The 16,016-nt window shown below is 40.2% G+C and overlaps 2 protein-coding genes across 11 annotated transcripts in view; one reads left to right on the top strand and one right to left on the bottom strand.

The window, feature by feature from the left end:
- Positions 1-12,305, top strand: part of FIP1L1 (factor interacting with PAPOLA and CPSF1) — a 49,996-nt gene extending 37,691 nt beyond the window's left edge. For 6 of the 8 annotated variants that reach the window (XM_089525237.1, XM_089525241.1, XM_089525236.1 and 3 more), the window contains 3 exons: positions 3,303-3,516; positions 9,188-9,325; positions 10,552-10,873. In XM_089525237.1, the coding sequence (XP_089381363.1) occupies positions 3,303-3,516; positions 9,188-9,325; positions 10,552-10,702 (503 nt within the window). In that variant the 3' untranslated portion in view covers positions 10,703-10,873. Of the gene's footprint in view, positions 1-3,302; positions 3,517-9,187; positions 9,326-10,551; positions 10,874-12,219 lie in introns of those variants that run through there. The other 2 variants (XM_089525234.1, XM_089525235.1) reach the window with 2 other exon arrangements.
- The window catches only part of LNX1 (ligand of numb-protein X 1), a 109,035-nt gene continuing 103,867 nt past the window's right edge, over positions 10,849-16,016 (bottom strand). For all 3 annotated transcript variants that reach the window (XM_089525230.1, XM_089525231.1, XM_089525233.1), the window contains 2 exons: positions 15,602-15,760; positions 10,849-12,301 (listed from right to left, as the gene is read on the bottom strand). In XM_089525230.1, coding sequence (XP_089381356.1) covers positions 12,166-12,301; positions 15,602-15,760 — 295 coding nt within the window. In that variant the 3' untranslated portion in view covers positions 10,849-12,165. The remainder of the gene's footprint in view (positions 12,302-15,601; positions 15,761-16,016) is intronic.

The following is a 16,016-nucleotide window of genomic DNA, read 5'->3' on the forward strand; positions in this document are numbered from 1 at the left end:
TCCAGGAGTGAGGGGCAGCGAGTGAAAAGGGGTGAATCTGAGATGGGGCAGAGGAAATCCTGGTCTGGGACAGCAGACCTTGACTACCAGAACGGAGGGCCCTAGTGGGAAGGTGAGGATAAATAAGGTCTGATAAGTAAGGAGGGGCCAGCCCATGCAGGGCTTTAAATGTCGGCAGCAGGAACTTGTACTGAATGTGGAAAGGGAGAGGGAGCCAGTGAAGGGATGCCAACACAGGAGAGATGTGGTCAGAGCGGTGGGCGGATGTGATAATGTGAGCAGCTGAATGCTGGACAGAAATTAAAGGATGGAGGTGAGAAAGAGGAAGCTCAGCCAGGAGGACGTTACAGTAATCAAGTCGTGAGACCACTAGGGCATGGACCAGAATCTTGGCAGTAGAGGTGGAAAGATATGGTCGGATTTTGGCAATATTGTACAAAAAGAATCTACAAGCCTTGGCTGTGGTCTGGATCTGAGAGATGCACGACAGAGAAGAATCAAAGATAAAACCAAGACTGCGGGCTTGCTGGACTGGTTGAATAGAAATGTTGTCCACAGAGACAGAAAAGGAGTGTTGAAGGGTGGACTTAGGAGGAAAGACAAGAAGCTCCATCTTGGACATGTTGAGCTTCAAACGCTGATGGCGCATCCACTGCGAGACAGCTGTGAGACAAGACGAAACTTGCTGTTCAAGCCTTGGAGAAAGGTCAGGGGTGGAAAGATACAACTGAGTGTCATCGGCATACAGATGGTAGGAAAAACCAAAAGAGCTAATGAGTTTACCTAAGGACAGTGTGTAGAGAGAAAACAGAAGGGGACCCAGAACAGAGCTCTGGGGCACTCCAACAGATAAGGGAACAGGAGATGAAGTCTGACCGCCTTTGACCACTGCAAAAGATCTGCCAGACAAGTAAGATCTAAACCAGTCAAGAACAGAGTCTGAGAACCCAAGGTCAGAGAGTATGTCAATTAGGAGACAGTGATCAACGGTGTCAAAGGCTGCAGACAAATCAAGAAGGATGAGAACAGAGTAAAGGCCATTAGCTTTGGCCCGTAAAAGGTCATTTGAGATCTTAGTGAGAGCTGTCTCTGTAGAATGCCGTGGGCGGAAACCAGACTGAAAGAGATCGAGAATGGAGTTGGCTTCAAGAAACTCAAGACAGCAAGAATAAACAACCCATTCCAAAACCTTAGAAAGAAAGGGAAGAAGAGAAATCAGACAATAGCTAGACAGAGAGAAGGGGTCAAGAGAAGGTTTTTTCAGAATTGGGGAAATGAGAGCATGTTTAAAGTCTGAAGGGAAGGAGCCTGTAGAGAGAGAGAGATTGAAGATATGGAGAAGTGAGGGCAGAAGAGAGGGAGCTATTTTAGAATCATAGAAGTGCAATTAATACAGTGGGGCCTTGGTATCTTCTGGGATTTGGTTTCAGGACTCCCTGTAGATACAAAAATCTGTAAGATTTCCTTTCTGGTGTGTGTGTGTGTGTGTGCGTGTGTATTAATATTCTCAAGTCATAGATGGTTGAATCTGTGGATATGGAGGGTCGATTGTACTGTGGGAATAGCAAATGCATCAGGCAAGGGAACTGAGGTGGAAGCTTTAGAAGAGACATCTCTTATGGCAGTGGAGGCAGGCTTCAGAACAAACCTGAACCCCTGCCTCAATGCATTTGCTGTTCCCCTGTGAGAAACACACGCCACCTCATTTTTTCTGTTAAATGTTGGCTCTCAGACTTATTTTTTCTGTTAAATGTTGGCTCCCAGACTTGAGACTCAACATGAGATTTGACTTGAAAGTACTATATTTTACAAGGACTTGAGACTTGATGGTAAAGACTTGAAATTTGACTTGGGACTTGGAGTAAAAAGCTTGAATACATCACTGTTGTCTTATATTTATGGCATAATCTAGTTCTTCTTTCAGAAGGATAGAAACATGTTGTCAGTCCCATGATAAGATGTTGCACTACAGTACTCTCCTTTTCAGGTTTATTGGATTTAGTCCTTTGTAAAAGCCAGTGTGGTGTAGTGGTTTGAATGATGGATTATGACTGGAGAACAGGAACAGTCTCCCCCCCCACCCATTTGTCTTTTTGATCTGTTGTTTTTACACCATTTTTGTGTTGTTGTTTTTCTTTCTTCTCTGCTCCACCCTTTTAAACACTCTACTTATAGTATACTTTATACTTGCTCCCCTCCTTGTCCCTTACAGTGTCGGCTGTTGTGAACGTCTGCAGTACTCCAGTAGATGAACAAGGCTTTCGGTGGTATAAGGATTGCAGACTGAAAATTATAAATTTCTGATATTCAGAAATTTATATCCCTGGGAAGATGGGCTGGCAAGCTGTAGCTCCTTATCTGATGGCACAATGGTTAAATGGCTGTACTGCAGCCACTCACTCACAAACCATAATGCTGTGAGTTGAATACTTGCCAGGGGCTCAGGTTCGACTTAGGAGGACAAAGAAGGATGTTGGAAAATGTGGCAGCAGCAGTGGACAGGAAGAAGAGGGAGGAGGAAGAGGAGGGAGGACGAAAGAGTACATTGGAAGACGCAGCAGCATCAGGGGAATCATAGAATGATAGAAGGAGGAAGAGGAACGAGGATGAATGAGGGTGTTGGAGGATGCAGCAGCAGCAAGGGAGAGGAAGAGGAGGGAGGACCAAGGAGGATGCTCCGAATGGGATTAGTAGCGTGTTCCCATTGGCAGCTCCCTCAAAGAAACAGGTGCTTTTGAAAAGAAACTGTAAATGCCTAAGATTGAAAAGCACCAGTTTAAGTGGGTTTTGTGCCCCTCCCACAAATTGCATCGGAGACATTTGTCACAAGTATGAATGCTCCCCCCACTTTAAACCTGTTTCCAGACTGGTGTAGTGTGAATGGGGCCTTAGTTTCTGGAATAACAGTATTTAAAGAAATAGAGATCGTTTTTAAAAGATTAAAACTACAAGCAAAAACTAGTATAAGAATTCATCTTGTAAATGAAATATAAAATAATGAACTGCAACTGATTGTTTTGTTAATACATTTGTATTTATCACTGTCAGTAGAAATACTGCTAAATAAATATTTGATTCTTGAAATTTCATTATTTAGACTACCTGATTTACTTGAAACTAACTTCAGACTTAACAACTGGAAAGTAATGTACAGACAAAGTACCAAGCATTATTCACGTTGCGCTTTAGGTTTCCACAGATCTTGTAAAATGGGATTTCATTTATTTCAAGTGTGATTCAAGCTACACTTTTCAAATGTTTCTAGCTTTTTTGCTTTCTAATGCTAGCATTTTTTTCTTTAGTCACCTTTCCGCACCTTACAGGTTCTGCCCCATCATGGTCAAGTCTCATGGATACAAGCAAACAGTGGGATTATTACTCAAGAAGAGATAAAGATCGAGAAAGGGAGAGAGATCGAGATCGAGAAAGGGACCGTGATCGTGACAGGGAACGAGAGCGTACTCGCGAAAGGGAGCGAGAGCGTGATCACAGCCCAACTCCTAGTGTGTTCAACAGGTGAGTATGAAGGGCTAATTCTAATGCTGCACTGTGTTTGTCCAGTACCTGTACTAGAAGCACACTTAAGACTTGTCCTTCAGCTGAATATTCTTAAGAGACAGGGTTGGGTCCTTTTTTTTCTTTTGTTGGAGGCATAAACAGTTTTTTCAACAGCAATTCAAAAATGCAAAAGTAAATAGTATGTCTAAAACATACTACAGGCAACTTCTGCTAAGATAATGGTTTTCTTTGTTAATTGACAGGAAGAGATTGTTCCATGCTAGTTGCTTTTCAAAATATGCATAGATGGGCCTGGTGGGCTTGAGGCCCTGCCCAGTCTAAAATAGTTGTAATTCGTACTGCTTTTGTGTTATAATTTGTTTGAGAGTAAGTAGTTTTTAAAGTTTGTCTTTTTAAAAAAACGATTTCAGAATAAAATGGTGATTATATCTGTATTTACCCTCATGTTGTTATTAAAGTTATTTAGTTTTTGCTCCATTAAGGCACTACATTTACTATTTAAGTTAAAGTGAAACAGAAAGCCATATTTATGTTATAATTCATAATGGAGCTTAGCTTCTGCTAGTTTGTTAAGTCAATGTCATAGTGAAAGACTCTCACTTTGGTACATGTTGAACTGTAGTGGTTGGCTACTCATTTAGTGCCTGAGCATGATCTAGAGGGTTGTGTTGCTGCATCTGTGTGTCTGGGAAATTTTTTTTACTGGTTATCCTCCATTGTCTGGATTTAACCAGTGCTGCTTGTTGAGCCATAATTGCAATTCCGTAGCTTCAATAGGAGTATGTAGTGCAGTGTGGAGCAATTATTTATTGAGGTGTGTGTATGCAGTGTTCTTTACTGTTTCCTTGCAAAGTCTTTTCACAAAATCTTGTAGACCAACGATTCCCAAAGTGGGCAGTACGCCCTCCCGGGGATGGTGGAAGGATCCAGAGGGGTGGCGAGGTAAAAAGGGGGCAGTAGGTGAAGGGAAAACGGGGCGGCAGGGACCTTCAGTCAAAGTTTTGGTGTGCAGGAAAGACAAGGGGAATCAGTGGTCTTTAGGACCATGGTGGGGATGAGGATTACATTAAACCTTTTTTCAGGGTCCCCAGAAAAATCACCACATAGCCTTGCTGATCATTTTATTTGGAAGTGTCTACCTCTCTTTGCCTGGTCATGTGAGTTCACTCCCTTACCAGTGTCTTGAGCTAGTAGTGGCAGTTGGAAAACTTATGGAAGGCTTGCACACAGGGCATCACTTGAGTGGCTCAGAGCAGCACCATTTTGGGACAGACTGGAACAGAGAGTTACAGCACATGGTGATGGTGGAGAAGTGGTGGCAAAAAGGAGCTTTCAAATTTGGGGCCCTTCTTAAGCTTTGTGAGCTGTGCTAGGACTTGGCTAGCAGGTTGGAGTTGCACTGCTGCTCCTGCTTTCTTTCATCAGACAGGCTGAGAGAAGACGTAGCAGAAGAAACAATTTTTTTGTGGGAGAGTGGACACTTGAAGATGTGTGGGGAAGACATGTCTCTGTGGAAAGAGAATCTGTGCTTGAGAGTTCCTCTTCTCTAGGGAGAAGGTTCTCCCTTGCACCTAGTCACCCTGGGAGCAGCAACTGAGTAGCTGCCTGATCATTAGGCCTCTTGTCCTCACTGGCCTTTGCTGCAAGGCTAGCATGAGTGAGAGGCTTCTCAGTTGCTGCTCCCACAATGACATGGTGCAAAGGGAGCAGCAATTGAGCAGCCAGTCTAAACAGCAACCAAGAAGCCTCTTGCCTGGCATAAGCAAGAAGCTTCTTTGGTTGCTGTTCCCAAGGTGACTGCGTGCGAAAGGAGCAGCAACCAAGATTGGTTGTTTTGAATTTGCAGTAGAAGAGGTAAAAGTAAAGGTTTTCCCTTGACACGATTGTCTAATCTTGCCCTTCTTTGGAGACAGTACTTATCTCCATTACTAAGCCGAGAGAGCCAGTATTGTCAGAGATAATTCCATGGTTCTGTGACCAGCATGACTACACAGAGAATAGTAGACCTAATATCAAAAAATATACATATGGGGCGCTAGGGTTACTGCCCAAAAGGAAGGGGGCGGTGGCCCAAAAAAGTTTGGAGACCACTGGTCTAGACTTTAGACATTATCTTCCAGGGTGAGTTTTCAAACATGCCGTTGGTTTTCCTGTGTAGGGATAAGGAGTAAGAGTTCTAATGTGAAGTCGAAGGCTTTCATGGCCAGCATCCATAGTTTTTGGGGGTTTTCGGACTAAGAAACTCTTCTAGAACATGGCCACATAGCCCGAAAAACCCACAAAAAACTATAGTAAGAGTTCTGCTTGTTGTTAAATGCTTGCTAGTAGATTCACATTCCAGTCTTTATCCTGTTAAGCAGGACTTAGGAATGCTTTCTTGTGTTAAATTTTAACATTCCCCCTTGCATATGCAGATAAGCTTTCTATTTATTTTTCTCAGAGACTGATGTGTGTTTCTAACTTGCAAATATCTTAACACTGCTGGTAATCATTTTCTTTCAAACTCCAGCTTCAACATGTTCTATTCATTAACTGTTAAAAAGAGTTTAAATACTGTATTTTCTTTTTGTAGTTCAGGAAGGTCATAACAAAGTCACTGTTACCTTGGTTAACCATGTTGGAGGGTGGGTGGGTGTTAATAGCTTTACAAGCATAATTGTAGCATGGAGTTAAATTTAGGCATTAAGGTAGTATAGTTCTTATTTTTGTACATACACAGTTTTTTGTGGTGATATTCTATAGTTAGTGTATGTTTTGTGTTACAAATTGTAGGGTCAGTGTCTTAGATGTTAGGATCAATTTAACATCTGTTTCTTAGGGAGCTTGATTGAAGGCCAGAAAAAGTCTGGTCATTCAAGGGTGCTTGAAATGATCCTTAATGATTTCCAGGCCTAAAAAAGTCTCTGTGTTGCTGCCAGACTTATCAGTGAGGGTGGGGGAGGAAAGAGGGCTATGTGACTGAATTATTTGACATCTGCAGTAAAGCTGCTGCCACATGGCTGTGTGAGAAACCAGGAGGTCCTTAGCCTAATAAAAACTTGATTAGGAGAGTAACATAGAAAGTGGGAGTTCGTGAATTACATATTATTCAGACATGACATTCTAGAACAAATATTGTTTCACCATTTAATCGTTTTAGTTTTAATAATTGTCCAGTGGCTTATGAAAACACATTTTTGATCAATCAAGTTTTAAAAAATGCAACTTCATGCAAAGACTCCTTTGTGGGTACCATAACAACGGGATACCAAGAGACTGTTTGCTTTTGCAGAGTTAACATTCATGGTTAAAGTCTAAAGCATGAAATGTAGCATCTGTTTTTCACATTTCTAATGCAGTCCTCAAAATGATGCCATATTTCAAAGTAGCCAGTGGGATTTGTATTTTCTGTGCTTTTTAGAGCCACGGACATCCTAATGCCCTAACATGGATTTGCCATCATATGCACTAAATTGGTTTCTGTACTTCATTGCAATCGCTCAGAACCATTTTTAGTTCAAATTAAACTAGCTAGTTGGCCAGCCTGGTCTCATGTAACTTAAGAGTGATTTGTAATTGGCTTATCCCTTCCTTTCATATAAAATATTAAAATAATTTAACACTTGGCAGAGTAAGAACAAGCTTTACAAGTTATCTGTAGAAGAAATTTTCTGCAAGGACTATAACTATGCATGCTCTTTAGAAATGGTTTCCCTCAGAAAAACTATGGATGAGATTCTTACTATTCTAGTTAGTTTGGGAACTAATGAGTGCACATGCTAGAAGTCTGTAAACACGTCCCTGGGAAGTGATTTTGCCTATGAAATATAGGAGGTATACTGTAGTATGGTGGTTTCTTTGAGGTTTAACGCAAGATTTTTGGGAATGTGTTGCCCTCCCAGAGATAGTTGTACTGTAAGTGACAGCAATCTTAGCCAGCACAGCGCATGGTAAGGATTTATGGTTGTTGTAGTCCCACATCTACAGCATGGCATATTCGTGGCTTAATAGCATACTTTTCTATATTTGTCCTGCAAACCTGTAGATTTTTATATCTAGTTCTATAGACTGTACGTGCACAGAAAATGTAATAGTAGCCTACAGTCTGCTTGGTATAGAAATAAAGGCAAAGATGTGAAAAAATGTGGAACAAGTTTATGACCACAGTGTATTTACCTTGTCCTTTAAAAGAAACTGTTTGCATAACATGGCCATCTACTTTTCAAACTGGACTTTCAAAAGTATTTTTCTACATGACAGAGGAATCAGCCTTTTCCTTAAAATGAAATAACAGGCAGGTTAGGAGTCTAAACCTTAGCTACAGTGGTTTTCATGCTCATGTGCAAGATGAAGTTGCTCTTTGAAAGTTTGCCAAAGAGCAGAAACAGAATGCATCCCTTATAGCCAATATGCAGGTCATTGGTTTGAACCAGAAATAGAGTACTGTGGGCTGCCAGAAGATTTAAAACACCAACACCCCTCCTACTCCATACAGCCTGCATGTCCATTGATCAGTGATAAAGGGAACTGCATTTCAACAGCTGGAAAGCCATGGGTTTTCTGTTGGTGGTTTAACCCTTACCAGTGATGCATCTGTAGCTCCTCTCACATTACTAAAAACTTATAACTTCAACTTGCTAACTGGGCTGCACTAAGCACACCCATCTTTCTGCAACAATACACATAATGAAGTCCTGCCCATTGTACCTGCATATATAATGTGAGTGTCTGGGGTAGGCTTTATATATTGATTTGTAAAGTCTCCATGCAAGACAGAATTTTATGCCATTGGAATTCTGATGTGTAGGAAGGCCCCCTCTCTGTTCAGTTCACACCATAAACATAAATATTGGGCAGAGAATCCATAATACCAATGTTTTTCTATTAATCATACATGTAACATTTTGAGTTATTATTGCAAAAGTAATTGTAAGTTGATGGGCTAGTTTTTGCCCCGTAAGTTATGAGCAGCTTTTCTTGCCTTATATTTTACTTAGAGATCATGTTTATTGTCTTCCCTTTATTTTTCTGAGGTACATTAATAGTTTACCAATATGTTTTATACTCCAGGTCCCAGACATTTTCAAGGAGGTCCATAAATGTTTTCTGCTTACAAAAACTGTTTCAGAGCCTAAATACCCTAAAAGCATCAGATCCCAGGGTCAGCCCTGGTTAGTACTTGGATGAGAGACCACCAACAAATATTAGGTGCTGTAGACTTTGTTTCAGTGGAAGGAACTGGCTAGACCACCTCTGAATTATTTCTTGCCTAAGAAAACCCTATGAAATTCATGTGGCTGTCGTAAGTTGCATGTGGCAATTGAAGGCACATACAAACACACAAGAGTTGCTTGACCTACTCTTCAGTTGTATAACCATTAATGACAACACCATAGTATTCCTTTTATTGAACTCTAATTCTAATGTTGTTCTGATTTGTTTCTTGTGACTGAAGATGTTACCCATTGTTGTGACTGCAAACAGTGATATCTTATATTACATATTCCCACTGAAGTAGAACTTAAGGAGTAATCCTTCAGAATTATATTTTCATAGATGTAGAAAGTCATAGGGTTCTGCCTCTGACCATCTCACAATATTTTTAATATGTATGGAAGAGACCAGGGGTGGTTACGGGTGCTTTTCCATTTGCTTGCTTACTGGAAGTGTTTGATTTTGTTTTGGTCAGTGATGAAGAGCGATATAGGTACAGAGAATATGCAGATAGAGGCTATGAGCGGCATAGAACAAGCAGAGAGAAAGAAGAGCGGCACCGAGAAAGGAGACATCGAGAAAAGGAAGAGACAAGACACAAGTCATCACGAAGGTTGGCTTGTTGATTTTATGTTTATGGGGCAGACGAGGTTTAATTGAAGTATTCGGAGTAATATTGGCTTTCCATGTACGTCTTCTGAGTTGCTGGTATTTAACAACTGAACACAGGGTAGGGTAACAGAGCATTAGCCCTTTCTTCATATCATCAATTTATAAACAGAGTTTTAATCAAAGGCAAACTGAAATGGATTTTTCCACCAGTTAAAATTTTTAATTGATCCTCTGAAAGTTAATGAAAACCTCTGGCAGGCAGTTGAGGAGCAGTGATAACCTCTCTTTGGTTGTTGAAATTGTACCTATAGTGCTGCTCTGAGGAAGAGAATAAGCAGATGTAGGAGGGTGAGCAGGTGTCATAGCTTCTTCCTCTTCACAGCTGCCCCCATGCTCACTTATCTAAGCAGAGTAAGCAGAGCAGACTGCTTCAAGGAGCAGGGCCCAGTCATCCATGCTGCTAGAAGGACACACTGAGTATGTATGGCTGTGGCTTCTTCCTGTCCATTTTAGATGCTGGGTGATTTTGCTGCCATCTTAGATAGATAGTGACAGGTAGAGGAAGAGGTCTGTCCTGCTAATAGTTGCAGCAGCTACTCTTCTACAGTTGGTGGGTTCTCCTAAGATATCACGGCCTAAGCAGCTGCCTGAAAATGCCAGTCTTTAACACTGGCTCAACCAACTGAATTGGTGAGTCCCATGTGAAAATGTAAACTAGAAACCATAATTATATTACTGGTTCCTCTTGATCATTGTAGAGCAACCAAGACAGCTATTTGGCTCTTGGAACAAATAAATATGGTAAAAAAAGAAATAGCCATCTGTGCTGAAAAGTTTGAAAAGCACTCAGTAAATCTATTTAATGGCTGCCCTTTACCATAAATCAGGATAGAATTTTGTTAAGAATATCAGCTTTCTTTGTTAGAATAACTCTATTTCATCTTTGTATAAATTAATTTGATGTCATGATGGTACATATTTTGAGACCAGTCCTAGGTGCTAAAGAAGCTATGAATCCCTGTGCTAAAGTAAATATTAACAGATGGAATCGTAATGAAATTTAATACAGTGTTTTTCTTCAGTCTCCTGGTTTTAATTTGTGTGATGACACTGCTCATGTTCTAAATAATTAGCTTTGTGACATCAGAAGTTTGAGAAATAGCAGGCTGGCACTAGATTTGATGCAATTTTAATAGCTTTTTGTGGTTGTTTTTTGCTTTCTCTTAGTAACAGCAGGCGTCGCCACGACAGTGAAGAGGGAGACAGCCACAGGAGGCACAAACATAAAAAATCAAAAAAGAGCAAAGAAGGAAAAGAAACAGGTGGTGGTGAACCTGCCCCCGAACAGGAAAACACTGAAGCTGCCCCAGCAGAATAGGCATGTGATCTTTGCCTACTTGCTTATATTAGTGCCAGAAATAGATTGCTCTAAATCTAATTATTTTTCTGGGTCTTAAAAACATTGCTCTTAATCTTGTTCTGTTAGTACGAAAACATAAGTTTAATTTGGATTTTTGAAAATAAAAAAGAGTGAATTTTTCATGTTAAAGCACATTATTTTGTCTTGTTTATACATCTAGAAATGTAAAAGTACATGTGGAGAACAGACTATATTCATACATGGAATATTGTATAGCGTGAAAAGTATACATGGAGGCTGTGCTTGGTTGAGATCCTACGCACAGTTTACTCAGGCTTCATCAGTGTGCAGTGTGCAGAATCTTTCTAAATAATAAGGAAACTGATTACACCACAAACTGGAGGAATTCCATGTGATTGACATACAGACTGAGAAAATCTAGATTGTGGAAGAAATAGGACCAGCATTTTGTTTGGTTCTTCAGATATATACTTTTCATGTAGTTTCTCATTGAGCGGAACAAAAACAAAACTTATATAATCTCTAAGCCTGTTTCCTTCTTTCTGTACATTTGGGTTTATAAATTTGGGGCATGTGGTGCTGTAGTTGCCTGTGTGGGTGGGTGGGTGTCTGTTACGTTTCTCTGCTTACACGGATCTGTGGAAGGCATCTAGCCTTGTAGTATTTATCTTCCTTTTTCTGCCTCCACCTGCAGTTCACTACAGCTCAGGCTTCCTGACATTAGCATGCTAGTTCACAACTGCCCCAACTGCCCCAACAAAGAAAAAGATGAGTAAAACTGAGTAAAGTAGGCAGAACTGTTATGAAATAGATCCTGCCATTAGTTAGAAGCACGTGGGAGAAATATGTATTTTTGTGCTTTTTTAATGAAAATAACCTGGCATTACAAATTACAGTTACAATATTTTGACAGTAGAAATGAAATTTCATTCACAGTTTTTACACACTAGGAAACAAGATATTTAAGAAATACTTGCTTCATACTGACCACAAAAAGGGGATTTCATATAATCATCAAACTTCTTTCTATGTTGTGAATAAGTGCTGTCAACATTATAGCTTGAAAAGTATTATAATAGTTATTCAAGAGTTTTGAGGGACAACTTCAGATTGGGTATTAAAGTTGTTTCCTTTTTAAAAAACAAACAAATACTAGGTGGAACATACTACTGCTCCTGCTTTGATAGAATATAAAAATACAAACATGAGACAAAGAGCAGCATGTGTACCCTGACTTAAAATCTCAGTAGATTTCCATATTTAAAAAGTGCATGTTTTTCTCTAACACACCAAAGATTATTCTTTTTCATAAGCATTCTGTTTGTGTTATGCACATTTATACTTCACACCTTTTTCTTTAACAAGCAAATGGCTGAACAGAAAGTGAAGTAAACGGACATCCTTATTAGGTGGCAGATTTTGTGTGAAGTGATTTCTTGTTCTCCAGTTGAAATGCATCTTCATAAAAAAGTACCAGGCCAGGATACAATGGTAAGAGTAATTTTCCCCTTTAGTTCTTTTAGCATCCTTGCCAAACAGGCATGCACCATTCCTGAGATGTTTCTGCCATTAACTGCAAGAAGGATGTCACCACACCTGGAAGAATAAAAGAATATATATGTTACTGGTGGTTCAACAACTTCAAGACAGGAATTTTCCATAAAACAAAGCAAAACATTTCTCTTGTTTATCTTCAGTATTGTCCTACAGAATCCAGAATAAACCATTCTGTAGTTCCTTCATATTTTAAGTTTAAAAAAAAAAAAAAACCTTTAGGAACAAATAGGAAATTCATTAATGTGACAGGCCTGTTACAGACTGCCAAAATAAAGCTGCTTTGTGTCTCTTTGGAGGTACGGTATTTAAATGATGCATGGGTCCTAAGAGTCCGGAGGTTGCACCAAAGCCACACTCCATTCCTAAGCACTGGAGGGCAGCTTTTGGTGCAGCTTCCAGATTCTTAGGATGCATGCATCATTTAAATAGCATACCCCCAAAGAGACCCGAAGCAGCTTTATTTTGGCAGTCTGTAACAGGCCACAGTTATGTTTGCAATACCTGTTTTAAGAACCAGACCATGTATCGGACATGCCTCTGGTGTAATCTTTGTAGAAAATGTACCCATGTAATTTTTCTAATTTCTTATTAATATCAGTTTGATGTGCAAAAATTAAAAGACTTCTATTACAGAGTTCTCAAATATTTATTAAGGAAATTCCATAATGGAATTTAGCCATAATTTGCAAGCCATCTGATTTTTTTATTTAGACTCCGAATTCTCAAGTTGTAATTTTTTTCTTTACCCAGGAATTCTAAATATTTAGGATTTTGCTGTGTGTCTCAGGTATAGGTTCTGTGACAAGTTTTATGCACTGGTTTAAAACTGGAACCTAACTTTTTGCTTCCTCCCTTGCTTCAGCATTCTGAAGGCAAACTAAGATAAATATGCTGCTTCCTGGTTTAGCTGTTAAAAGTGTAATCAGGGCTACTGCAACACAGCTGTCTGCAAGCCCTTTACTAGAAGGGGAAACCAGTAAGTCTGATCTTGGTTACAGTTGTAAGTGGTCCCCTTGCAGAGGTAATTGGAAATTCTTGTTTCAGCAGAAGGATTAGAAGTATACAATTGGAGTTCAAAATCTATAACCAGCTAGAATAATAAAAGATTGTGGAGTGGAGTGACTGGGTTGGAGATATAATATTCACCATGCTGTAAAATGTTTTATGTGATCATGTCCATATACGTGTACAACTGTGTATATGCGCTGTTTGGAATTCATCCATTACACACACAAAAATAACTGTAGGCAGAATCCTTTTAGTGATTTACACTGGCATAAATGCTGATAACTAAAGCATATAGAAGACCAAATTTTAAAATACATTTTACGTCTTCAAAGCAACAAAAGCAGGCCTGTTGTATTTCTAAAAAAGTGTATTCCATGGTTCCAGAACAACAGTGTCTTCCCCTTCTCATATGCCTGTCAATCTAGCTTTAGTTCTAACAGGAGAGCTTCTCTAGATTGTACCAAATTGACAACTGTGTAGTGAGATAGGTACTCCTCAGCTTGATAGTAATTTGTTAGGATTTAAAAGGTAAAACCCATTTTCCCTAGCAGTGAAGGAGGGAATACAACTTACATGGGTTATTTTTCATATTTGCACTGATAGGCATGAATGGTATAGACCTTCCTGGAGCAACCCTAACCTTTTCTTCCACCCATGGAGGCATGTTTGACTGAGGATGTCTCGTTCATCCCAGGCTGACTCTCTTCTCCAGTCTCTCTGCACCCCAGCAAAGCTAAGCTAGTCTGTAACAGAATCAGCAACGAATCAGGTAGATCCCTTTATGTTGCTGCTTCCTTGCACTGTTGATAAATCGTAAATGTAAAGGTTTCCCTTTTGACAAGGTTGTCTAGTCGTGTCCGAATGTAGGAGACAGTGCTCATCTCCATTACTAAGAGCCAGTGTTGTCAAAGACCAGCATGACTGCACAAAATGCTGTTACCTTCCTAACAAAGTGGTACCTATTTACATGCTTTTGAACTGCTAGGTTGGCAAAAGCTAGGACTAGTGACGGGAGCTCATCCCATCACGTGGCACATTCTTGAATTACCGACCTGCCAATCTTGCAGTTAACAATCAGCGTTTTCGCTGCTGAGGCACCGCATCCCAGGATACCTGGCCTGAAATATAATCCCAGAAAAGAGGTGGCAGAGTATCTAGGGGTGACAGCTAGTACTCAGCTTGTCATTGAGGGGAGGGGAAACAGTTGCTCCATCTGGAGTTTGCTACATGGCTGAGGGCCCTTATTTCACAACAGGCTGCTGCTGTTAGCTCTGCCACACCCTCAGGATCAGCATGTCTGCCATACCCACACGGAAGACAAGATGCTTTAAAGTGTGGAAAAGTTGTTGCACTTGCGTGGCTACCAACTATTTGATTACCTGCTCTATTCCCTCCCAACGGGAAAAGGGACTCTAAGATTTTCAGGTCAGTCTTGGGAAGAGCTACCTTATTCTGTCTTGACAGATTGAACAGTTTGGTGCTGTCATTAACATGAAGCCAGTGTGTGTCTCTTACTAGATAGACTTGAAGCCATCAGAGACCATCACTGCTGTGGTGTCTTCACTACAATCGGACATCTTATGCCTGGCACATCTTCAAGAACTTTTCATTTTTACTGTATACTGTTACCTTGGGCACTGCATCCTTTCGAGACCACTTAAGTGTTTCCTTCTCCCTCACCAGTCGTACATCACCAACAAAGTACACGATAAGATTACCCACATCTGAAGCCAATTCAAAGAGAAGTCTCCACAGGGAGATGTGTTCATGTAATGAAAGACACCAGCCCATATGACTGACACCACTGCAGACCAAACCTAGCCTAGGGCAGGTGAAAACCAGATGATCTTACACATACCATAAATTGGCTAGAACTACAAGAAGTCAGATTGGGCATTCTAGTGATTGTTTCAGGGGCATGTAGTTCTCATGAACTGACAATGTGTCCATGAAAGCACATATTCACCATTTGGTGGGGGGGGGGACTTCATCCCACTCATATTTGAGCATTCTACTATACTAGTTGGAAGGCCATCTTCTCTACATACAAAGTACATGTCATTGGGGCATTCTGAGCTCAGGTGTTCAGTTCAGCCAAGCCAATATTGACCAAAGAAATTTGGTTGCCTTCCAAAGCATAAAGCAAATTACACCAACACATACTTTGTGTGAAAAATTGTTCCAGGTTCATACCCATAGAATTCAAGTTATGACTAGAAGAGATTATTATCCAAAATCATGGAGAAAATAGCCCACTTGATGGATCAATATTAAGGCATCTTTCTGTGTTGGATGCAAAGGATAAATGTACAAGCCATGAAATGTCATTACCTTATTCTTCCATCATTATATGCTGGTGTCCCTGCAACAATTGATTTGATAAAAAATGGCCTGTTCCCACTGTTTTCTTCATAACCTCCCACAATACTGAAGCCAAGACTTCCTGCTGTATTTCTTCGTAATACAATTTCTTTGCAACTGTACAAATACCTGAGGAAGGGAAATCGTTCAGTTTATCAGTTGTACAATTAACTCAGAATCACGTCACACTATTTTCTTAGCTGCATCAGCCTGCAAAATTAACCTGTTGTATACTCTTGATCTATATTGTATATTCAAACTGTCAGTTTCTGGTGGGTGCAGTGTTTCCACAGATTTACAAATGTTGCACAAATGGGATTAAACTCTGTAAAAGACTTTGTAAGCCAACTTGGATCCCATTTTGGGAGAAAGGTGAGATAAGTGC

The sequence above is a fragment of the Sceloporus occidentalis genome, unplaced genomic scaffold (assembly GCF_023333645.1).
Source record: "Sceloporus occidentalis isolate IW3139 unplaced genomic scaffold, rSceOcc1.0.p SCAF_5, whole genome shotgun sequence".
Taxonomy (NCBI): domain Eukaryota; kingdom Metazoa; phylum Chordata; class Lepidosauria; order Squamata; family Phrynosomatidae; genus Sceloporus; species Sceloporus occidentalis.